The 24,851-nt window shown below is 39.5% G+C and overlaps 2 protein-coding genes across 3 annotated transcripts in view; both read right to left on the bottom strand.

Annotated features, from left to right (window-relative positions):
• Nucleotides 1–2,008: 2,008 nt before the first annotated feature.
• LOC121528606 (G-protein coupled receptor 15-like) lies at nt 2,009–2,863 on the bottom strand. Its single transcript, XM_041816118.1, has one exon. The coding sequence runs from the start codon at nt 2,861–2,863 to the stop codon at nt 2,009–2,011; it is 855 nt and encodes a 284-aa protein (XP_041672052.1).
• A 4,550-nt stretch (nt 2,864–7,413) lies between these two features.
• Nucleotides 7,414–24,851, bottom strand: part of erbb2 (erb-b2 receptor tyrosine kinase 2) — a 38,195-nt gene continuing 20,757 nt past the window's right edge. Inside the window, exons 9-27 of one of the 2 annotated variants that reach the window (XM_041815542.1) lie at nt 23,101–23,242; nt 21,764–21,837; nt 21,492–21,582; nt 20,725–20,927; nt 20,200–20,329; nt 18,632–18,722; nt 18,244–18,398; nt 18,047–18,094; nt 17,742–17,880; nt 17,487–17,609; nt 17,287–17,385; nt 17,018–17,203; nt 16,646–16,801; nt 16,480–16,555; nt 15,399–15,545; nt 15,095–15,192; nt 14,764–14,955; nt 11,440–11,833; nt 7,414–11,348 (exon numbers count right to left, since the gene is read on the bottom strand). In XM_041815542.1, the coding sequence (XP_041671476.1) occupies nt 10,981–11,348; nt 11,440–11,833; nt 14,764–14,955; nt 15,095–15,192; nt 15,399–15,545; nt 16,480–16,555; nt 16,646–16,801; nt 17,018–17,203; nt 17,287–17,385; nt 17,487–17,609; nt 17,742–17,880; nt 18,047–18,094; nt 18,244–18,398; nt 18,632–18,722; nt 20,200–20,329; nt 20,725–20,927; nt 21,492–21,582; nt 21,764–21,837; nt 23,101–23,242 (2,912 nt within the window). In that variant the 3' untranslated portion in view covers nt 7,414–10,980. The remainder of the gene's footprint in view (nt 11,349–11,439; nt 11,834–14,763; nt 14,956–15,094; nt 15,193–15,398; nt 15,546–16,479; nt 16,556–16,645; nt 16,802–17,017; nt 17,204–17,286; nt 17,386–17,486; nt 17,610–17,741; nt 17,881–18,046; nt 18,095–18,243; nt 18,399–18,631; nt 18,723–20,199; nt 20,330–20,724; nt 20,928–21,491; nt 21,583–21,763; nt 21,838–23,100; nt 23,243–24,851) is intronic. The other variant, XM_041815543.1, reaches the window with a different exon arrangement.

Raw genomic sequence — 24,851 nt, 5'->3', positions numbered from 1 at the left:
CGTCTTTACAAATGTTTGCAACTGTTTAATGTTCAATCATTTATTAGACAAAAAATCATTAGAATTCAAATAAATGTTAAAAGATTTTTTTCTCCTCACAACAGTCAGACTCAGAACTTTTTCCACTATACATTTACATGTGGTGTACTGCATGGTATTCTGAATGTAAATGATGAAGGCAGACAGATCATTTTTCATGACAGCTGTGCTTGTGCAGGTGTACAGGATTAAAAAACATCATTTACATAGAAAGGTAATACACATGAATGGAAACTAGTGAATGTTTCAATATATATATTTTAAAAGATGAGTATTAGTCAGAGTCAAGAACCTTTTTACCCTAATTTAATATGATAGCTATGATAGGATATAAACACACTGTTTAAGAAAATAAAAGCCTACAGTGAATAGAATATTTGACTATTGGTTACAAGTAACTTCCCTTTTATCCAATTGTTGCTCAGGTAAAAGACAAGATATTTAAATGTTAGGGTTATTGATATCTCTAGTTTTACTTTTACTCCAGCATATTTTAAGGGATATATTCACTTCATCTCATTTTATATAGTAGCTATGACTAAGTTTAAAAAAAGGTACAATGGAGATCCAAGCTTTCTTCATATGTGAAACAGGCTTCTTATTTGGCAACCACCGTCAGTAGTGCACAAGGAGAGAACAGTTCCACGTTACATACAGTATTTGTTGTCTTTTACGTCTCTATATTTTTTTATACGCTATATTGCCAAAAGAATTTGCTCACCTGCCTTGACTCGCATATGAACTTAATTGACATCCCATTCTTAATCCATAGGGACCATTCTTCCAGAAGCGCATCTGTGAAGTCACACACTGATGTTGGACGAGAAGGCCTGGCTCTCAGTCTCTGCTCTAATTCATCCCAAAGGTGTTCTATTGGCATGAGGTCAGGACTCTGTGCAGGCCAGTCAAGTTCATCCACACCAAACTCTCTCATATGGACCTTGCTTTGTGCACTGGTGCACAGTAAATTTGGACCAGGAAGGAGCCATCCCCAAACTGTTCTCACAAAGTTGGGAGCATGGAATTGTCCAAAATCTCTTGGTATGCTGAAGCATTCAGGGTTCCTTTCACTGGAACTAAAGGGCCAAGCCCAGCTCCTGAAAAACAACCATACAACATAATCCCCCCTCCACCAAACTTTACACTTGGCACAATGCAGTCAGACAAGTACCGTTCTCCTGGCAACCGCCAAACCCAGACTCATCCATCAGATTGCCAGATGGTGAAGCGCGATTTGTCACTCCAGAGAGCGCATCTCCACTGCTCTAGAGTCCAGTGGCGACGTACTTTACACCACTGCATCCGACGCTTTGCATTGCACTTGGTGATGTATGGCTTGGATGCAGCTGCTCGGCCATGGAAACCCATTCCATGAAGCTCTGTGCGCACTGTTCTTGAGCTAATCTGAAGGCCACATGAAGTTTGGAGATCTGTAGCGATTGACTCTGCAGAAAGTTGGCAACCTCTGCGCACTACGCGCCTCTGCATCCACTGACCCCGCTCCGTCATTGGCCTACCACTTCGTGGCTGAGTTGCTGTCATTCCGAATCACTTCCACTTTGTTATAATACCACTGACAGTTGACTGTGGAATATTTAGGAGCAAGGAAATTTCACAACTGGACTTATTGCACAGGTGGCATCCTATCACAGTACCATGCTGGAATTAACTGAGCTCTGAGAGTGACCCATTCTATCACAAATGTTTGTAGAAACAGTCTGCATGCCTAGGTGCTTGATTTTATACACCTGTGGCCATGGAAGTGATTGGAACACCTGATTTCAATTATCTGGATGGGTGAGTGAATACTTTTGGCAACATAATGTATTATGTGTGCTAATGCCTTACCAGCCACAAGAACTGCAATTAGTCATGGCTACAACACTGAGGTTGAAAAGTCAGATTCTCTTGTTTTTGTACTGAACATGCATGACATTATAATTTCTGCTTTAATGAACAGCTCAACTCTTCAGCAAAAACTCCTCAAAGCTCCCAGATTTCCCAGATAGAGCAGTGGCATGATTGCACTCCCTGCAGTTGGAGTTACCAGGATAGGTATTGCTAAAAAGCAGTCATACTCTTTCTCATCGCTTATTATCAGATCTCCTAGAATGTAAACGAGAACCGGAGGGACGTAGGAGAAGATGGTCATGACCATGCTGTTCATGATGATCTGCAAAGCCTTCTGCTTGCTTGGATGGAGTTCTCCTCCAGCAGGATTGGACTTCTTCAGAGTCCAGAGAATAGAGACATCACAGATGACAATGGCTGGCAGGGCGATGATGTATACAAACATGGCCCAGGCGCTGTGGTTCAGCTCATCAAACACTGTGGACATGATCCCTTGAGCAGCGGTGATGGTCCAAACAACAGCAGCCATGAGAATCCGAGGAGTCAGGCTCTTCCTTCTGCTGTAGGTGACTGGATGAACCACAGCCACGTAACAGTCCAGACAGATGCACGCGGTCAGAAGAGGTCGTCCAGCCAGGTTCAAGGCGTACAAAAAATTACTTAACGATAGGATGGACTTTATGTGCCACAGGAAGAAGTTGCACAGACCGAATGGCACAAAAAACAAGAAGACCAAGTCCATGATGGTGAGATTGAGCATGAAGACGCTGTTGGGGGTCATTGAGCCTCCTGATCTTTGTCTCCGCACAAGTTCCCAGAGAACAGCTCCACATGCAGGACATCCCACCAACGAGAACAGCGCACTGAGAGAAGCCCAAACTACGATACCTGCCATCAGGTCACCACAGTGTCCAAACATGTCGTCTGAAGGCTCGCTGTGGTTGAAGGTAAGATTTAGAGGTCGAAGAAACATTTCTTATCGGCACTGATGCTCCAAATGTTCAGTTAGCCCTGATACTAAAACTATTTGTTTATCTGTGATTTGAATATGTAAGTGACAGTGAGGATCATTTTTCATCAAGATCTGAACTGATGTTTTTATAAACAAATAATCAATCCCACTCCTAGTATGCAATGTCACACATAATCAAAGACAAACTGGGTAAGTAGAGATGATATTATAGTGCTTATAGAAAATATTCACCCCCCTTGTTTTTTTTAAATAAATCAAATATAATCTGGCTTTTAAAGACCCTGTAAAGTGAAATCCAAAGTTTTTGTCTTATCACTCTAGATATGTTGGACTATAGTTGCTGTAAACATGTGAAAACACTGAGATCTACATGTGACTGAATTATGGATTTAGGCCATTTCACCTCTTTCCTGGCTTGGTTTCATGTGGGCTTATGATGTCATGAGCCCACAGTAGGGAATGACCCCGCCCCTCTAACACACTGGAAGGAAGCAGTCACCTGGAGCAGGGACTTCTGGGATTATTTTGTGCAAAGGAATTCACTCTTGTACCGTTCTATAATGTTCATGTTTCATTGCAAAGTTATAGTTATGCATGTTTTGTTTATGGGCTCTATGCACGGCAGGGGGTGGCGTATTTCCGGTGGAAAATAAGGCGGCTTCACAACTGCCGCCCAACGATACATGCTAAGCCAAAACGGAATCTAAACCCTCCTATACTGCTTTAATTTGCCCGTTTCGTTGGGTTTTTTTGTTTCAATTGTTGTTTGTGTTTACTCATTATTGCTTGGCATCCAAACATGCTAAAATGATGTTTCAAAAACAGGTTAAAAGCAACTCTGGACATCGCTGCTGCGTGCTGCAATGTACATCTTCAGCTAACTTTAACTCATCATTGACAGTTAGCTCAGATAACTCATGCAAACCACGAGTAAACGGCAACGAATTTGCTGTCATACGGCTTTCTCTTCTCCCGACTGGAAGTGTGGGAGCGGTCTAATGCCAAATGTGGAATCAGCTCATGCATAGAGTCCATTGGTTCATATTTTTCGGGGAAAATATTTTTCCAAGTATGACACCATGAGTGAGGGGGTTAATGCTGCAGACTACACTGCCTCTATGTATGTATATCTGTGGTGATAAATAAAAGATATCTCCTCATGCTTACTCTGTGAGGGCTTGTTAAACTCAGTGAACTAATCTTAGAGCCACCTCTCATCACAGTTTGCAACAATCTAAAATCACAGAGCAGTTCTCTCATTACAGTCTGTTGTCACAGTGGTATGGATTATTTAAAGCATCATAGCAGAGATTTGAACAGACTTCGTCTTTTCTTCTAAGGTCAAGAGACAGGCTATTGGCGTGAGTGCTTTCCTCCATTCAGATTGTAACATTTTTAAAACCTGAGAGGATCATATTCCTCCTGAGTGGGCGTGGCTTCAGCTCCTTCAACAGACACACCCACACCATCCTGGAGCAGATTTTACTGCCTCATTTTTCATGATTTGAAGCTTAATTTTCCAAACTTGGAGATGCTTTATTTGACTTTAATTTGACCTGGGGGCTCATAACACAGTGATCTATCATACGACAAACCTAAATACAGATTTATTTTTATTTTACAGGGTCTTTAAGACAAAAAATGTCCAAAGCACTGAACATCCCCGAGTTCAGTTAAATCCAGCATCTAGAAATTAAAGGAACTTGGCACATGTGTAAATCTGCCTAGAAGGAGACTAATAAGGGAGGCCACCAAGACTCCTATGACTATTTTGAAGGCGTTATAAGCTTCAGCAATGGTGAGAGGTGCCAGTGCAGTGCAGGCATTTTTAAAGTCACCCATATTTTCTTTTTCTAATATTGATCTCTTTAGTTGTATTTTGGGTCTCTACTGATGCTCCTGAGGGTACTGATAAATTCCTTTCATCAGGGAGCTGGTAGCATGCAGTGTCACCAGTTTAAAACTTTAAAAACTTTAAAAATAGTAACAAGAAACCAAGTATTTAATTTCAGTTTTAAAAAATTAAAAGTTTTGCAAATGGCCTGTTGAGGCCCACCTGCAGTACTTTCAGGGCCCACCAGGGGCTGCTGCCCACACTTTGGGTAGTACAGGCGTAGAGGACAGTCAAATGCCTAAGTGGGAAAATCTTAGAGGACCACAACCATCTTTGCAATATTTTTATCCTGATTCCTTCTCTGGATATTTTCAGAGAGTATTCTGACTTATTTTGTCACACAAGTAAAATATGGGTAAAAAATTAAACTTTTTGAGCCCACATTTTTAACCAGCAAATACAGGAAATTTAAGTTTTGTGCACGTGTGAAAAAAAGCGTAAGAGTACTTTATCCTCATATGTAAGTGGGGACTCCCTCATCTTCAGATGAGGTGTCATGCTTGGGTCTGAGTTTGCTTACACACATATTTCAATCAGGAGATACTTGATATGATTGTAATAATTTATTTTACAAGTTTGGAAATGTTTGAGATTGTGAAGTATTTCGTAAATAGACTCCGTCATGATGTCTTTATGAACCTGAAGGGGTAGTGAGGCCGCCGTCGACAGCAGGATAGGGTAGCCCCCTATAGAGTCTGAACACTGTTGGTGGTGATGGAAGGAGGATAAGATGACTAGTGAGCTTCTGAGGAGCTTGACCCAAGCACTGGTGAGATGACTTGGAAGAAACAATTAAGGTATGCAGGATAGAGGAACTGGACCTGGGCACAGATAGGATGGCTTGGAGAAGGCTGGGGTGGAGGAGAGTTCCAGCAGTCATGCTGAAACTACTGACTGCAGAGGAGAGGACTGATTTAAAAATGTGACAGCTGCAGGATGATCAGATTGAGAGAGGTAGTGGCAAAAAAGGACTGGATCAGAATGTGAGTAGATTCCCAAAACAATGGAAGCCCTAAAGGGCCATGTATTCACATATATTATTTACTGAGTTTTCCTGTGATAGCGGGATTAATCAGCTCATTATCATGGTAAAACAAAAACTGTTATCCTGTGATAACACGAAAATCAAGTTGTTGTCACAAGTAAACCAGTGTTACCTAACTTGACACACCGGATTGATTTGTTTCACACAGCCATTTGTAAAACTTTGGTATACAGCGATTGGGAAAGGGTAGAGCCTTTGAAAAAAAACTCAAAGGGTGATTGGATGAACGTTCTGTCTGTCACATCTTTATGGGCCAATCAGAGCAACAAAACATGTGATGTATCTGCGACTGAGGTGTGCGTGTGCAACTACCGAGGAATAACGCGAACCATGGCGACTACAGATATGTCAGTACACAACTTTTGACGTTTTAAAAAGAAAACAACTCACTGCTGTTCTTTGTTCTTCTTTTAACGAAGAAATGTCGTCACATTCTGATAAAACTGACACTTTAGCAGCATCCACACAAATGTCTTCCGCCACAATAGCACTGGCCTCTTGTTGCTGCTTGCTTATGTCACGACTCCACTGTGCCCTAAAGTACTGCCCCTCATCGCTGATTGGTCCTGTCATTTTCTAACATGATGGATTCGCCAGTGAGAAACACGGAAACGGGTGTATCCATCTGCTTTGAAAGGTTAAGTGTTAACTGGGGATAACGACAAAAATAAGTCGAGATCACGAGAAAATGGACAGAAATTATTCGTTATAATGGGAAAACGGATCAGAATCTTTAACTCCAATGTAAAACCTGTCTTGTATGGAGCCGAGACATGGAGAATGACTAAAACGCAATCATTAAAATCCTTCATTAACACATGCTTAAGAAGTATCTTGAACATAAACTGGCCAAAAAAGATGGGCAATAATGACCTATGGTTGAAAACAAAACAGCTCCCAGCACCAGATGAAGTTGGACAGAGAAGATGGGGATGGATTGGGCACACACTACAAAAATCTGTATCTAACACCACAAGACAGGCTCTGATTTGGAACCCACAAGGGAAGAGGAAAAGACGCTGATCCAAAAACACCTTATGGCAGGATCTCCAGTCTGACACCAAAAGACTGGGATACACCTGGTTGTAGATAGAAAAGAATGCCAATGACCGAGTACTCTGGAGGTCCCTTGTCGACAGCCTGAACCCCAGTAGGGGTGTCAGGTGGAAGTAAGTTAGTAACGGGAAAAAGGAGTAAATAATATTTGTTAATATATGGCCCTTTAGGGCTTCTGTACAAAACAGCTGATCACCAAAGAAGAAAATGGAGCAAGTAAAATGTAGAACAAGTGATTATTAATAAGAGAAAGAATGAATGGAAATGAATCACTCTTCCTGCTTGAACTTAAAAATGCCACTTAAAAAAAAAACTGTAAACAATTTCACATTTTTTTAAGATTTATATTTGGTCTTTTTGTGCCTTTATTCCGTAGAGGACAGTGGATAGAGTTGGAAATGGGAGAGAGAGAGAGGGGAGAGACGTGCAGCAAAGGGCCATAGGCCAGATTTGAACAAGGGTCGCCCACATACATGGGCAGCGCCCCAGACCGCTAGGCCATCTGCGCCCCCAATTTTACTTTTAAAATAGAAAACTTCTAGTCTTATGGTTTTTGTGCTTTTAATGACACACATAATGTATGCAAACAATTCCATATAAAATGACCATTTCTTCATACATTTTCATTTAAACACCCATCCCTCCACAGTAGAACAACTTCTCACAATGTGTTCAAATTAGCTACCAAAATGATTGTTCTTATTCATATACAAATATATAATACACATTTACAAGACATGACTTACTGACCAAATAATAAAAGATGCATTAAAAAAACTCCCACCAAAAAGTTATTATTCATATATTCACCATATTATGGCATCAAAATCACACAAACTGTGGTACAAAAAATATTCACATAAAAGGTACAAAAAATACTTTGCTTAAAAATGTAAATTACAGGTATTTAATCTCATGCACTCAAGTCACACAGCTGTTAGTTAACAGTTCCTTCTTTTCTTTTGGGCTTACTCCAAGATTTGAGACTTATTAATACATTTTCTGTAGATCTTTAACAATTTTAAATAGCCACAGGCCCCTTTTTTACATTCAGCATTATTCTTGTGCTCAATCCTGCTATTTAAAAGGGCCAAGATCCCTTCAGCAGGGATGTCTAGGCTAGTCAGGGCCAGTCCTGGGGCTCTGTACCGGTTTCATGATTTAATATCAAAGACAGATGAGACCTCTGCAGTGTATACACTGATAACATCAGTACATTTATCCTGATTGTGCAGTGGTTTTGTAATATTGTGGTAAAACATTACAGAAGAGATTTGCTTCAGTATTTATATGATCCTCTGATATTTTCTATCTCCAAAAGTTCTTAATTTGTAAGCACTTTTTTGTAAGCCTTGGTTCTCAACTGGTTGATTGGGACTCCAAATGTGGTCGTGAGGCTAATTTTATTGGGTCACAAATATGTGTCTGGAAACAAAATATGTGGCAAAAATCTATGATGTGCTTTTATTTTGAAGGGCATGTCTCATCAATTTCTTCCATCCCATCTTTTGTTCCAACTAAGTCCAAATTGCTTCATTCTTATTAAAAACATTTATAATTGAAACATTTAAGAAATGTGGGTTGGGATTTGTCGTCAAAGGGGTGGTGGGTCTAGACCAGTTGAGAACCGTTCTCAATCTTTATGAAGACAAATCAAAACATAGTTAGAAATATAAAAATATAAAATATCCATCCAAATTTATATGACAACATTGCAGTCCGGAGCTAAAATAGAACAAAATATCATTGTTTGACTTCTGTGTGGCTTTACAACTCATCCTTTTTGTCCTAAAAGAGAGCCAGAATTTTATGTATTTATTTGCCACCCTTTGCTAAATTGCCAGCATAAAATCAAATTTAACTCTTCTTTCTCCTTCCGTCTTTAACGGCGGATGGCAACCAGCTTCATCTACCCTACTATTTCCTTGTTACACCCTAAAAATAGCCATGCAACGTTGACGTTTTGGCCAAACTTCTTCTATTCCCAAGCATCTATCTGCAACCTACTGAAAAGGCTCCACAACCCACTTGTAGTTCCTGAACCAGCAGTTGAGAACCATGGATCTAAGGCACTAGTATGCTAGAGATAACAAGGCGCAATTTAAGATGCACTTTAAGCTCATCCATGATTTTTTTGTCCTTTAAAATATCATAAAACTAATGTTATAATAAATTGTGATCAATACAGTTCCTGCTTTTGTCCCAAAAAGACTGCTTGGATGTGACTTCACCTAACAGCAACAAACACATACTAAGTGTTTTATTTCAAAACATTATCTTTTATCTCATATCTATTAAAATGAACAAACAAAACTTAAGATATTTTAAAATCAATAATAATAATAATTATTATTATATTATATGTTAGTAGAAAATAGTTGAGGATATCAGTGTTTAATATGAGGAATTCTTATTAAAAAAGAAAGTGAATTTTAGAAACAATTTTTATGGAACAAAATTCTAAAACCCGTATGAGAACATTAAGAAGGAAGACCAACGTTTTTTCAGAGTAAAACTGAGCACTGATGGGGGGGGGGGGTGTTGAAGACAACACAACAAACCTAGTCTATTATTTAGAGACCCTTTAAGGATTTCTAAACCCAACCATTGCACCACATCCTGCTAAAACCTCCACTTCTCACTTTCCAAAGCCGTGACAACATCAGTTGTTTGGGATGTGCCAGTTGGGAGAGCGCTGACTTTCCTCGAGGGTCTGACAATGGCTCCTTTCAATCGCTTTAGACCTCCCCCCGCCCAACACCAGCTTACGAGAAAAAAAAAAAAAAAAAAAAAAAAAAAAAAAACCTTGAAAAAAAAAAAATGCTGTTGATTATTAACTGGGATTCCAGTGTGTTCTCACTGAGTGGAATTTGAGCCGTGCATTGATTATTAAACTGAGCAGAGTAATGTTTTCTGCCTTGTCCGATTCACATTCGGCTTCAGTGTCCGGTGCACTTTTACACAAAAATATAAACAGCAGATCTGCACTTGACTCAATTACAGATAAAAAACATGCATATTTACATGCAAATTCTTCACTTTTTGTGCGATATACTCACTAATAGCTTGCAGTGCTTTCTTGCACAGTAAGAGGCCACTGAAACCAGAAGGTTTACTACAACCCTAGGGCAGCATATGCAGTATTCTAACATTTAGTGCACTGTGCATGATTTTAAATGCACTTTATCTTTAAGTCTTTTCAATCCCTGAAAAGCTGGCTCTTGAATCCACCAGTTCACTTTTCCAGAAACCTGTTTTGAACGTTTGCAGCCTGAAAAGTCTGCTCGTACCTCGTATCTCGTACCACAAAGTAGCTGCAGCCGCTGACTCCAACAACCACATGCATCAGTGCTGCACAATGCCTCTGTCTTCTCCATACAGGATGCCTTTCTTTCAGTGAGCATGTCCACTGGCCAGATGGGCTGCAGGGCCTTCTCTGGCAAAAACAAAATGGCTTTTGAGTGTGCTAAAGACCCCCATCAGGTCAGAGGCAGAGTGACCAGAATACTAAACATCACCTTCAGTGTGTGCTTTTACTCATGCTGTCAGAGTTTTCTAGGTATATTCCATATGAAACAATATAAATTAGTGTTTTTTTCCTTTTTGCTGTAATTATTAGGTATTTAAGACACTGAAGGGGATGCAAAATGCTTCACATGTAGTAGAGACAACCACAGACATTTAGGTTCAAAAATACAACATAAAAAACAGCTTTCTGTCAACCCAGTTAATATTGGATTCTGTGGTAATCAGACATCTTGTACCATGATCAGTTTGGCAAATGTGAACTCTTCTTGCTTGTCAGTGTCTCAGTTATAACCACAGGCTAAATTAACTTCTTTTTTGGCACTTAACAGTCATTTAAGAGGAAAACAAATGATGCCCTCAGACACCAGATCAATGCTACAATGTTGAGTCAAGGTGCGGCATAGCCAGCTGATTTGTGGATTTTTTTTCTCAAGGGATCAATCGGTTTGTTTTCTCCTGATATTTAGAGATGATTCCCCCTCATTTGCACGCACCCAGCTCATTTCAGACACCATCTTTCATCCCTTGTTTCCCTCTGTAGAACACAATCTGTGACTCCTCTTGAGTTCATCACGTTGCTCCTAGTTCCTCTCCTCAGGTGTATCCACTCCAAGTGTCAGCTAATCCCAGATATTCTGGATTCTCTGCTGTGGGAGTAACAAATCCATTCACATGGCTGGGAAGTCCTCTGTCTCTCTCCAGCGCCTCAGGGCCATCCACCACAGCAGCCCCGGCAATGGCTTGCGCTTTAGCCACGAGGTCCAGGTAGTATGGGTTGTCAAACGCTGGAGAAGTAGAGGCCCCAGACTTTGCAGGAACCAAGTATCCTGGGTTTTCAACGCTGTGACCAGAGCTCAGGCCGTTAGGGAGGCGGCGGTCTACTCTGGAGCCTTTACGAGGCAGCGTGGTGGGCCGCTCAGGGATTATCGGCCTAAAATCCTGAATCTCCTGGTTTACGTATTCTGAACAGATGGAAGAAGAAAGAGGAGAGATTAATGATCAGATCTGTTTTCTTCTGCACAAACTCTTAAATTCTCACTCTGTAGTGCTCACCTGGCAAAGCTTGATTATGAATATACCCCTGACTTCGCCTGGGCAGGGAGTGATGAAGGTGATTTGGAAGATGAAAGCCATTTTGCACTGGTCCATCCATCTCCAGGTCACCCTGACTTCCGTTGGTGGGGTCTTTGCTGTAGCGTCCCGGGCTGGCCGGGGGGATGGAGGGGTCGTCTGCAGGTCCGTCCAGGAAAACAGAGTCAGACTGGCCCCCAGCAGAGGGGCTGCGATTCAGAGTTGGGTACTGAGGAGTCCACAGGCCATTAGAGGTGCTGGCTCCTAAAGGTAAAGTCGGGTACTGGCTGCGACCCAAAGTGCTCAGTGATGAATACATGCTCCGAGGACCGCTGGCGATGGAGGGATCAATATCCAAGCCCTGATCTCTGCTCTGCTGCAATGAGGAGGAAGGGTTATTCAGAGGATAGAAGGTTAAAAGGTCTGCAATACGTTGAAACAGGTCAGCTAAGCTTATCTGTCATACAGAAGCACATTTCAAAATCAGTGCAGCCAATGAAGAGAAAAAAGATTATAGCTGATACAAAATCCAGTTTAAATATACTTTCTAGAGATTTGTCTGATCTGACTTCTTCACTACTCTAGTCAGCATTAATATAAAGTGATAAAGAACAACATGATAAATAATGAAAATAAATCTGTGATTAGGGGGTTTAGATCTGCAGTATCTACCTCATAATACTTTATGTGAATTTCTAGCATGACTTTCTGTCAAACTGGCATTTTCCATGGTTTCTAATCCTGGTTAATAAGGCGATGAATGTCGTCTGTTACACCTCAAACAGGATGATGTTTTTATTCCTGTGCCTTCTATCCAGGGATGGGAGGACAATATGAACAAACAGCCTCAGATAATGTACACAATTATACTTAGCAAACTTTATCAGCTCCATATTTAGTAACAATATTTTAGTAACAAAGATGATCATGTTTTGTTACAGGAGGACGGATCAGACCACTTACACTTTAAAGGAGACGTAGAGCACAGTCAGAGATTTGACATTTCTCTGTTTAGTTTCTGAATTTGGTGTTCCCAAAATCATATTATTTCACAAACTATTCTCTCTTATAAAATGTGTTTCCATTGATATCCATGATTCACATTCTCACCTCTTCAGGTCAGTTAATCTGAAATTCCTCATTAATTTATGAATTACACCCCTGATCCATGAAGGACACATATTTGACGCTATGCCTGGTTAATGGTAAAACCACTAAGAGAGCAACAGGTACAAGAACTCAGACATTTTAGAAAATATTAAAGATAACTAACAGCTTATAAGGTCCACCTATAATCAGTATATTTCTGTTAACAGTGCATTTGTATTCATATGAGGGTTGGAAAGTAACTCATTATATCTACTCAGATTTCTGTCATTAAGTCGTTTTTTTGGGTACTTCTACTTTTTGAGCACATTTTGTAATCAGTATTTTTAATTTTACTTAAGTGATATTACTGGAGAACTCTTGTTCTTTTCTCACCTCTGTTGTCTACACTGTAGCACATAGAGAGAGAATAAGTTCCACCAGTGCTACTTTGCCTCTGCAGAGTTGAGTGAATTGATCTAAGCCAGGGGTGTCCAAACTTTTCCAACTGGGGGCCACATACAGAAATATATAAGGATGGTAGGTCCACTTTCATATACCTCACTTCAAGTTAGTAAAACCAATCTAATAGGTTAAGATATGCATCGTGATTGAGCGTGCTAAAAAAGACAAGGGAAATAGCCAGTCATTTTAATAATTTCAGGGTGGCCATTCAGCCACACCCCTGGAATATCACCCGCTGCCTTAATATTTTTGCTATTTGCTGCCTTAATCCATAGGGTGTTATAAATCAAGATATTGTTATTATTTTGGTTGCCAATATGTTTACCATTTACAGTATTGTCTCAATTTAGCCACAAAAACAAAATCAGTAATTTCTACTTGTCAAAATGTTTGTTTACAGAATCAGAATGGTAGCACCTCCTTGCGCTTAAACTAAGAAGAAAAATACAGACTAGCACAAGTTTCGTGCTCTAATGTGGACCATATTTCATTAAATTAAAAAAAAAATGTGCGGGCCAATAAAAAGTAGACCGCATGATGCATTTAGCCCCAGGGCCATAGTTTGGACACCCCTGATCTAAGCTCTGCCCACAGCAATTTCAAATGTGGGAGGATTTGTGGGCGGAGTTACCCATCATTCCCCTTGGGCAGAATGTTTGGATGTGTCCGTATGCGTTTAGATGTTGCCTGTGGTACAGGGATCCCTACTGGAGTTCTTCTGCTCATGTTCCCAGTGGATTTTTGTTAATGATGTTAGACACATTTGCACCATGATTGAAGTTATTCACCGGGTTAAGAGTTCCCGCCTGTGACTTTAGGTGGTCCTAGAGGACACATAGTGCATTAGTATGCACTGGCTTGCAATGATTTCTTTGTGTTCTTCAAGAGGAGGCCCGCCTTGCCACAGATTTTTAACAGTTACTGCGGCTCTATCATATTATAAAATATTTAAGACTTTCAAAACTTTATTTTAATTATATGTAGTGAGGACAAATAAAGACACTTTTGAACTTTTAAATTCAACTCTATATGAGTTTAATTAACACTGTCAATCTTACTGTGCATTTCACAATATTATAGAGGTGTGACTTTACCGGAACAACCTGGTTGGAGATCTATTCTTTTGTTGTTCTTGAAAATAATGAAAGATCAGATTTTATGGTACAACTCCTCAGTACTCAGTGCTTAAAGTAAACTTTAAACTAAATACTTTCTACTTCTACTTGAGTAGAGTTATAGATCAGTAGTTTTACTTCTGAGTAAATTTAACCAAAGTAACTGTACTTTTTCTTGAGTACAACAGTTGTGTACTCTTCCAGCTCTAATTCCTGTGTAGTCCTAGCTGTATCAGCCAATCAAAAATCTGCAGGCTTTGGTGCATGCAGGATGAACAGTCATTTGGACAACAAAAGCTGGCAGAACACAATATGTGCTTAATGACAAACCAGATCCCAAGAAATAGCACTTAAGTTGGAAGTACCATTATTTTAAATACAAACAAAAGTGGTGGATAAATTAATACTTTACTAATGCCACTGCAAAGTTAAGAGGTCAAGGAAGTTGTTGAGACACTTGCCGAGAACCTCTATCAAGCGTGAAACTCTAAACGATGAGGGAGGAAATGATACAATTCCCTGAATCGGCTACATAATGTATCTGTGACTGTTCACGGTTGTCTATTAACTGCTCAAGAACTGCTTTGGCCTGTTATAAATAAGCCAGCCTAGTATGGCATGACTACGAAGTAAAACTGACCTTGTATGACTGGTGTCTGGATGGCCCGTTGGTTTGAAGCCCGTCTGTTTGAGTCCTGGGAAAGAGGTTGGGCTGAGGCACCAGATACTCCTCTGCATCCAGCAGTTCCCTCATATTGTTCCCTTCCTCCTCCAGAAGCATCCGGAAGAACTGGCTGTCCACTGGGCTCGACATGCTCATCTGCTCGTCGTTCTTAAAGACAGAAAACAAACATAACAGTTTTTAAAAAACAGAGAGGAAGGTGCAGTCTTCATTTATATGATGCAGGTTTCTTAAATGAGCAACAAAGTCAGACATTTGCAGCAAGAACACACATTTATGTATAATATACCTGGATGACAACAAAACGAGACGGATCTCTGGCCATGGCGCTGAAATCATTCACCAGATCTTTGAACTTGGGCCTGCTGTCTGGGTCAATCATCCAGCCTGATGTACAATCATAAAACCAAGCTGTCAATAAATCCTCTTCAGTGCTAACCAAAACATGTAACTCTGTCCGGCTAAACAATAAAAAGACCACATAGACCATACAGTAATTTAGGTCATATTTATGCATAGAATATATTATTACCCTCTCACTTATCTGCTTAGTAATACTAAAATAAATTAACACTGCAGCAGGAACTACTAACATTTGACCATGATCATATAGACATCGATGGTGCAGATAAGGGGTTGTGGAAGCCGTTCTCCTCCCTCTAAAACATCAGGGATTTCTCTTGCAGGGATCATGTCATAAGGTTTTGCACCAAACGTCATCAGTTCCCAAACTGTCACCCCTGAGAAAGAAAACACATAAAAACATAGTTTTAAGAAGAGAATATTCAATCTTAAATAAAAATGCAGACATTTTTTTTCCAAAAGTGAGCATACATTAATAACGCTTGCCGCTCTACAGCACTAAAAAACATGTAGTCTTATTCAGCAGAAACAATGGAAAAAGACGTTTTTTGTTTGTGAAAACAAAGCTTGTGAAACAAGTAAGACCTACTATCTGAATTTTAATCCTTTATTTTATTGTACCACAGTATTCCTTTAAAGCTCCAGTGAGGAACTTTGTTTTTTGTTTCTCTGAACGCACAAGTTAATTTTGCTTTCTTTTGGTTTAATTGACCAAAAAAAAAAAAAGACTGTTTCTGCAGCATTTTGTTCATCACCTGGTGTGACACCAACCCCCAGCTAGTTTTAGGGATTAAAATACCAGAACAGAAACAGTCAATCTGATGCTGATGCTCTTCTTTTCTTTAGTAGCACAGGAAGAGGCTTCAGTATTAGTTTTAGGCTTTTTAAATGACTAGCCAAAACTATACGAAGCAACACATATCTCTCATTAAGCACTGAAGCAATATTGTGGCTTCAAAACAAGTGTCTACTAGATTTACTAACCTCTATTCCAAAAAAGTTGGAATTTTCAGTCTTTTCTTGCCCATGTCTCAACTTTTCCAGGACGTGTCACAGACATCAAATTCAGAATGTGTGTATATTTCCAATAAAACTGTAATCAGTCACATTTTGCATAACTTTTTTGGACCTGGGGTTTGTACCTCAAGTTAAGTTTTTACAACAATAACATAAGAAAAACCTAACAAGACTTTGTACTGTAACAAAACATTTGATAAACTTTGCAGGTCTTTAGAAAGAAACAGATTTTGAAATGCCACTAGAGTTTAATTCTAGCAGTGTCTGTCAGTTCCAGCTCTGAGTGATACCAACCATAACTCCAGACGTCGCTCTGATGTGTGAACCTCCTGTGCAGAATGGACTCCAGGGCCATCCATTTAATCGGCACCTTGAAAATTATAAAGAAGAAATAGAAAATAAATAAATATGTTTCAATAGTTCCTGGGTAGGTGATCATATAGTTATGGCTTCAACTTACCTTTCCTCCGTCAGCGTGATATTCAGTCTCGTCTATATCAAGCAAACGGGCCAGGCCGAAGTCAGTGATCTTCACGTGATTCGGGTTTTTAACCAGAACGTTACGAGCTGCCAAATCTCTGTGGACGAGCCGAACTTCCTCCAGATAACTCATCCCCTATCCCAGCACACAAACAGATCCATCAGCCATAAATTCAGCTTCACACATCACATCACACATCACGCCATCACTATTTTGAAAAGAAAAAACCAACTGCCAGCAAGGTTCCAAAAAAAGGCCAATCTGACATTCAACTACTTTAAAAAGTAGTAAAAGAACAACATGTGCACCTTAACCAGTACAAAGATGACGGCATGTTTCTCTTTTACACACCTTTGCTATCTGGACACACCAGTTGAGGAGGAACTGGGAACCTATGCGATCCTTGTTCTCTCTGACGTAGTCGAGGAGGCAGCCGTAAGGCATCAGCTGAGTGACCAGCTGCACTGTGGAGGTCAGACAAATCCCCAACAGACGACACACGTAGGGGCTGAACACCCCGGCCATCACATAGGCCTCCTGGTGATCACAGAAGAAAGATGTTAATGTATTCAAACTGGATTTATGCATGTTGTGACTGTGTTTGTCTGCATCACACTAACATCAAGGATCTCTTTATTGGCTTTTGGTGATGTGTTCTCTCGCAACACCTTTATGGCGACTGGTATCTTGACATTTTCCCCATCAGGAGCCCAAACTCCCTAAAAGTCAATGAAACCATTATAAAGGTTTGACCAAATAGGCAGAACTCAAAAAAATGCTTGTATCAAACTTTTTCATTTACTGTCAATGAAGCTCATACCTTGTAAACGGTACCAAAGGCCCCTGCACCCAACACCCGGAGCTTTTTCAGCTCAGTCTCCTTCAGGATACGCATCTGAGCTTGATTGGGTGACGCACCACTGGGTGTTAAAGGCTCCACCAGCTGTGAACCAGAAGAAGCAGATGACAGAATCCTTTTCAACAAAATACAACACCTGATGGGAACTTAAGAACTCAATCTAATGGTGATCTTTGATTCAATTAGTTATTTGTACTTTTTAACATCCATGCTCACCTCATGTTCCTGAAGGATCCTCCTCATCGTCTCCTTCCTCTTCAGCTTCTTCTGCCTCCTCAGGTAGAAGACCAGCAGGGCCAGCAGGATGAAGAACAGCACTACACCACCCACAGCAGCAGCAATGGTTGTGCCCGGGCTACACATGAGAAAAACAAACATTTTAACGGGGTATTTCCTAAAACAAACTTAAAGAAAATCTTGTATGAGCTAATTCTCAATTTAACTCAGTAGTTTTGTTAAAAATGAAGAAATAAGCAGCATAGATACACTAGTTTTGTATGCAAAAAGTTGAAGCAGCTCACCCTGTCCTGGTGTCAATGGGGCAGCCTCGATCGTCCATCACAGTGCAGCTGAAACAGAGGAGTGCTGGGTGTAAAATAAGTCTCACAATTTAAAAAGTGGTCAAAATGAATAGAAAGTGATCCCTAAAATGATGCCTGTGGCACATCTAACTTCACAGGAGACACTATGATGCTGTGAAAAGTGGATGTTCACTCACGACAGCGTGCAATTGGTGTTGCAGGGCAGACAGTGTCCAGTTGCATTGCTGTACTTCCACACCGTTTGCTGATCCTCTTTGATGCCGCTGGGACAATGGTCAACACAAAATTCACCATCCTGGAAGTTTCTGCACTCTTCACAATCATCTGGACCCTGAAGATGCACATATATGAGTTTATACTGAACGGTTTTATAAACATACACAGTTTTTTACAATTAAGACAGGCAGTAATTTGAGTGAAAAATGTCCATGTTATTGATGGTTTATGTCATATTTTAAAATTTACAGTTAGAAATAGATTCTAAATAATAAAATAAGATTTCTAAGGGCTAACACTATTGTTGGTTGTCCTTGGGTGTGGCACAGAACTTCATGAACATCTTACCGGTCCGTGACAGGAGGCAGACCCATTCAGAGGTCGACACTCTGAGTGACAGACGCCGCACTGAGATCCATCCGTGTATTCACGCACAGAACTGTAAAACAGGCACAGCAGGGATGAAACATAACATCCCATTACACAGTCTGGGAATTTGTTGGATGCTTTTATCTGAAGCACCTGACACAGTCATAAAGGACATACATTTTTAGAAAGGGGGCCCCAGCTGGAAATAACTGCACACGTTATCAGAGGACCAAAACAGGATGTTCTCTGAACCACACAGGGCAGTACATACAGTGTTTAAATAATGAATTCAAATGGTTGCAAAAATATTTACTTAGGGAATTTTTTTTCACTTTATTGTGAAGAGTTATATAATACTGATATTACTCTTATACTGGCAGGTTCAACTAAAGCCAACATTAGCCTAGAAACAGCTGACCAGCTTTACTCTGTTTTTGTACTTTCTTAAAAAAGCGCTCAAATATATAACAGGTTTCTGACTAGTGGCACAGCAAGGCTAACTGACTCCCGTTGATTCCAGTCTGCATGCTATACCAAGCTAACTGACCACAATGCATAGTTCCATGTTATTAATTTACAACTGAAGTGTAATACATAAATTGTATGACAACAAAGTACAGGGAGGCTGATGTCAATATGACAGTCTTAAATGGTTATCATTGTTTTCTTCTTTCATAAAAGAAGTCTATTGTGTATTAGATAATGTAAACTGCACTGATATCAACATGGATTTTTAGCATTAAGTCCATCATGTTATCACAAGAGTCAGCTATGACAGTATTGGCTCAGGAACAGTTCAAGTTACAAGCTTTCAGATTGATTTATAATGAACACTTGGCAGGATTGGCACTGACTGTAAACCCTGTCAGCGCCAACAAAGAGCCTTTTGTTTGCAAACTTTACACCAACACGTCATTGAGTTAATCATATTTAACTGGAGAAATTAAGTACTGGATTGGGGACTTCAAAATGTCCCCATGAAAAGTGCGTCTGTAGCCTTAGCTGCTAACTGAGACCCCTTCTTGTAACCTTTATTTAGATTAATTTAAACATTCTTAATATTTCCTTATAATTATTAATAATAATGTTGTAATTTTTAATTTATGTATTCTTTATCTATCGTTTAGTTTTTACTCCTTTATTTATCTATTATTATCATCATCATTATCTATTCCTTTATCTATTTTAATTTCTGTTAACTGTGATATTGTTTCTTTTGTTTTTCTTTCCTAACCGTTTCTATTTTTATTTTGTTCTTCTTAAGGAGTCTTTCCTTACATTTGGCCAGGGACTGCAGATGAAAACTAGCTTTTAAGCAACTGTGGCATATTTACAGAAATGATGATTAGTATGCAATGCCACTTCGCAATAATTACAAGAAATACATAAATAACGGTATGGTATGGTATGGTATGGTATCATATTGTACAGTAGTGTATAAGATGATATTTCACGGTATAGTATGTTTTTGTATCATATCATCACTCAGCTATTTATTGTTTTTTTCACTGTGACACGTACACCCACACACAGCCAAACTTTCTTACCCCTGAAAGATGTCACACTGCTCGACACACTCAGAACCACGCTGAAAAGTCTTGCAGGACACACACTGGTTGGGCCCAGGACCCCAGCAGCCCCCCTCACACAGCGGATGACAAACACGCCCCTCTGCCTCTGAAAACACACAAACATAGAACAGTGCATGAAAACCATAGCGCGCACTGTAGGATTTGTTAACAACACTGGCTATCTGAAGTGTTTAAATCTTTATCAGAGCTTGAGCTGCAAATGTTAAGTTTGTTTCATAGGTAAACTCTAAAAACTCCTGCGTTTAGACATTTGTGATCTTCTCAAGCCTTTTTGTAGATGGTTTAAAATGCTTGGGAAGCTAATTTTATGCAGCTGATTTAAGTTTCAACAATAAAGAAAAATGCAATCCAGTATCTTGAATAGGGGATCAACAACAGCTGTGGAGTGAAAAGTATCTGACCAAAGTGCAAACTGCAATAGCTTAAATGGACCTTGGCATTGCTGTGTAAACAATAAGGTGTTTGAGTTTGTAAACCTACCACAGAGTTGGAGTTTCTGGTTATTGCTGACAATACGGTGGGGCCCCTGGGTGGGATGGAGAAGACTGTCCCAGGGAATTGAATCAGTGTAACAGAGGCGGGAATTGTTGTGCAACAGGACTAAGCCTCCGCTGACACTACGCAAGGATCGCAACCCCAGAGACTGGATGTGAAGATTTTGGACTGCGAGTGAAAAGACCCCCCTAAATAAATTAAAGAGATCGGAGACAAAATACAATCAGTTAATAAATAAATAAAATCAGTGGAAGTTCACTGAAAAACGCTGGGAATATTGTCAAGCAACTCACAAATCAAGTAAAATGCTAAAAAGGCAAAAAAGAAATCACACAAATGTTTTCATTTAATCAATAACAACATGCAATGATGACTGAGCTTGTTTTTAACCAGTATCAAACTAGCAGATCCTGTATTTATCAGTATGACCTCCTTTGAGTGTTCTGCACTGCAAAGTGTCCCAGAGACTTGAACTGCTGTCCTGGTTGGTTTGTACTTCAAGTGAGAAACTGCTGTGCTGGCTAATAATTAGCCTTTACAACCCTGAAAGCGAATAAACTGCCTCAACTGTTTCCCTGACTGATAATTTTACAAAAGAGCACAAACAAAGACACAAAGCTGCACAAAAAAAGTGAAGGAACGCAGCCTCGCTGAAATCACAGATTTGAAAAAACAAACATCACCTGAGTATTAAAATATCTATGTGATATTGTGTGTAGATTTGGAGACAAAAAGAAAACAAGGGGTCTTACTTGTAGAGCATCCTGCCTCTGATCACCTTCAGGTTCTCAAACACACTCAGGTCACCCCAGTCTTCTGGCCAGGCATCAACATACAGATATCCTGAATAATCAGACCAACAAATGATAAACACTGATATCAAGGTCATAGAACATTTCCTTTCCAAGGCTTATGTGTAGCATATTAGGGAAGATGACGCTATATTAAAGAACATACTTTTTAAAAACTGGAAACATTCTATTTCATTTTCTTTGTAAAGGTTTCAGAGAGGCTCCATAAATACCTGTAATCTCCTCCAGATTTCTAAAGGCACTCAGCTGCTCGAGGGTCAGGCCGGTCCTGTTAGTTACAGGGTCCCTGCACGATGACAACTCAGAATGTTATAGCAATTTAACACAAAACTCAAGATGCCTTATCACATCATCATATCTAGATAATTATCTTGTAACATCTCTACTGACAGATAAAATCTGTGCTGGTGCATTATCTAAGGTGTGTTTACATTTCACACTTTCAATTGTGCAGACAAGAGGATTCATCAAGGATTAGGCATCACAGTTTCAATTGCTGTCTCTTTAGCTAACCCACCAACAATTTATACAACATACAGAGTAACTGTTGATCTAGCTGACTAGTAATAAATGCAGTTTATTTTATTTGATTTCAAAGCACATCAACCCTTCACTGATGTTTAACTTAATTTCTTTCATGTTGATAAAAAAACAGCTCTCTCTGTTTCTTTCTGTTGACACAGAGATATATTAAAGGTGTAAACATTTAAGAGATTAAAACACACTTCAGCTCTGTACTTTGAAGAGACTGGTTTGGTTGGTAACTTTCCCCTTTACTTGCACAAAGAATCTTCAACAAATTCTGAAGTAAACTTAAATATTTGAAGGCCGAACCTTGGGATGTGGCTCCATTGCAGTTCAAAGCTTTGGCAGTCGTACTGTTAGTTATACAGTACCGATTAAAAAGTATTCACCCCCTTGGATGTTTTACCCTTTTATTGGTTTTATAAAGCAATCATGGTCAATACACAGTACCGTGAAAAACGTATTTGCTCCCTCTCTAAGTTCCTGATGTTTTTGCATATTCATCACATTAAATGTTTTGGTGCATCAAACCAATCTTTATACCTAACAAAGACAACCCAAGTAAATACAAAATGCAGTTTCTAAATGATGATTTAATTTATTAGGGGGGAAAAATCCCAACCTAATTTAAGGTTTAAACTCTAAAAAAATTAAGTGCCCAGATATACAAGCCTGATTGAGATCTATCCACACAGACTCGGTGTATGATTGCAGCCAAAGGTGCATCTATTAAATACTGACTTGAAGGGTGTGTGTGTGTGTGACATATGTCACTAAATTGGCATTGCTTTGTAGGAATCTGTTTTCAATTTGAACATTAAAGATGTTTTCTGTCATTTTTTCATTGTCTACAAAGCCAAATTATATTAACCATGATTGGTTAATAAAATCAATAAAAGGGTAAAACTTCCAAAAGTGTAAATATGTTTTATAGTCACCTATAAAGAAGTAAAAATTACTTTTTAATATCTATATTGACTAAAAATATTTGTACTTTTTGTATTATGCTTGGTGAACCTCTCACCTTGCAAAGCTCTGAGGGAGGAAGGCCAAACTACCAAATATCTTCTTACACCGGTTGAACTGCTCCACATTAGATGATGTTACCATGGTGATGCCATGGTTGTCTGTGACACCTAGGTTGTCCATACCCAACCCATAACACACTGAAAAACAAAGAATAAAATTAGATTTCAACTTCAAGAAATTCAACTTAACTCAGAGCTCCTGTGAGAAATGTTTGTTTTGCGTTGTTTTTGGCGCCCCCTGTGGACAAAGCTTTATCCTTTTCCTCACCTTGTCCTATACTTACACGTTTTTGGAAAAGTATTATCTTGCTACCTTTTACTAGTCAAATGTGTTTCTTTTCATAAATTTTGTGGTGTTAAATGTAAAAACAAAGGTTTTTTTTGGCATGCGATGATTCCATAACCTGACACGCCAGATGGATTTGTTTCACACATCCATCTGGTAAACCTTCGATATACAGCGTTTGGGAAAGGGCAGAGCCTTTGAAAAAAAACTCAGAGTGTGATTGGATGAACGTTCTGCCTGTCACATCTTTACGGGCCAATCAGAGCAACAAAACACATAACAAAGCGGCGACCGAGGTGCCCGTGCTCAGCTACAGAGGAATAGCATGAATCCATGGCGACTGTAGACATGCCAGTACACGACTTTTGTCATTTTTGAAAGAAAACAACTCACTGCTGTTTGTTGTTCTTCTTTTAACGAAGAAATGTTGTCAAGTTCTGATAAAACTGGCGCTTTAGCAGCATCCACACCAATGTCTTCCGCCATAATGGCACCGGCCTCTTGTTGCTGCTTGCTTACGTTACGACTCCGCCTCGCCTGAAAGTATTGCCCCTCTACGCTGCTTGGTCCTGACACTTTCTAACCTGGCCCAAACAGTTCAGATGGGAGCTTTGCAAGAGGGATTTGCCCGTGAGAAATATGGAAACGGGCATACCCATCTGCTTTGCAAGGTTAATGGTTCCATTTATCCGACATCTAAAGTGTGCACCATGCAGCGAACGTAACTTTATGGAAAGAAATCAGCCTAGTATCTGATGGTCTAATCTGCTTTTTTAGGTCTCTATATGAGGACTTGAATTAATATAGCAGTTAATGATCAACCACATTGCAAATAAACTGGGATATCATCGGCGTATAGTGATAGAAAAAATGTGTTATGCATTTATAACTTGTAAATCCCCTTGAATACATGGATGTTTTTCATTTGTAAAACACTTGCATAAGTTTCACAAAGCATTTCAATTAATAGAAAAACGCTTTTTGATCAGTGATGTAAGAAGAAGGATTCATGACATGAAACAACCATGAAAAGGTACAACAGGAACAGGTTGGTTCACTCTGCACTTTGTTAGCATGTGATGCATCAGAACAGCAGTACGTGCAGAAAATAACAAGTGCTTAAGGACCTTGGCATGCATGTGGTGAATGCATAACAAGAACTAGTCCAGCATGTCAAGTGTGCACAATTTAGCCACAAGGTGTAACATTGTTTTCCTCACTAAAATAATAGGTACTTAATACTGGCTAGGACATAAGAATAGCTATAATCATTTGTGACATAGATTAAATAAGGTAATAGTATGGAAATATGTCTATGATGACATGAAGTGGCTGCACATCCTGCAAATCTCAAAGGGTTTCTTTAGACTGAAATGGAGGCAATTGGATCACATTGAACTTGTTATCACATAATCCAGTGTCACTATGTTCACTACGGCAATAAAGAGATGATTGATTTCA

Source organism: Cheilinus undulatus, linkage group 20, assembly GCF_018320785.1.
Source record: "Cheilinus undulatus linkage group 20, ASM1832078v1, whole genome shotgun sequence".
Classification (NCBI taxonomy): domain Eukaryota; kingdom Metazoa; phylum Chordata; class Actinopteri; order Labriformes; family Labridae; genus Cheilinus; species Cheilinus undulatus.
Note: the sequence above shows the minus strand (reverse complement) of the source record. Positions and strands in the feature narration are given on the sequence as shown.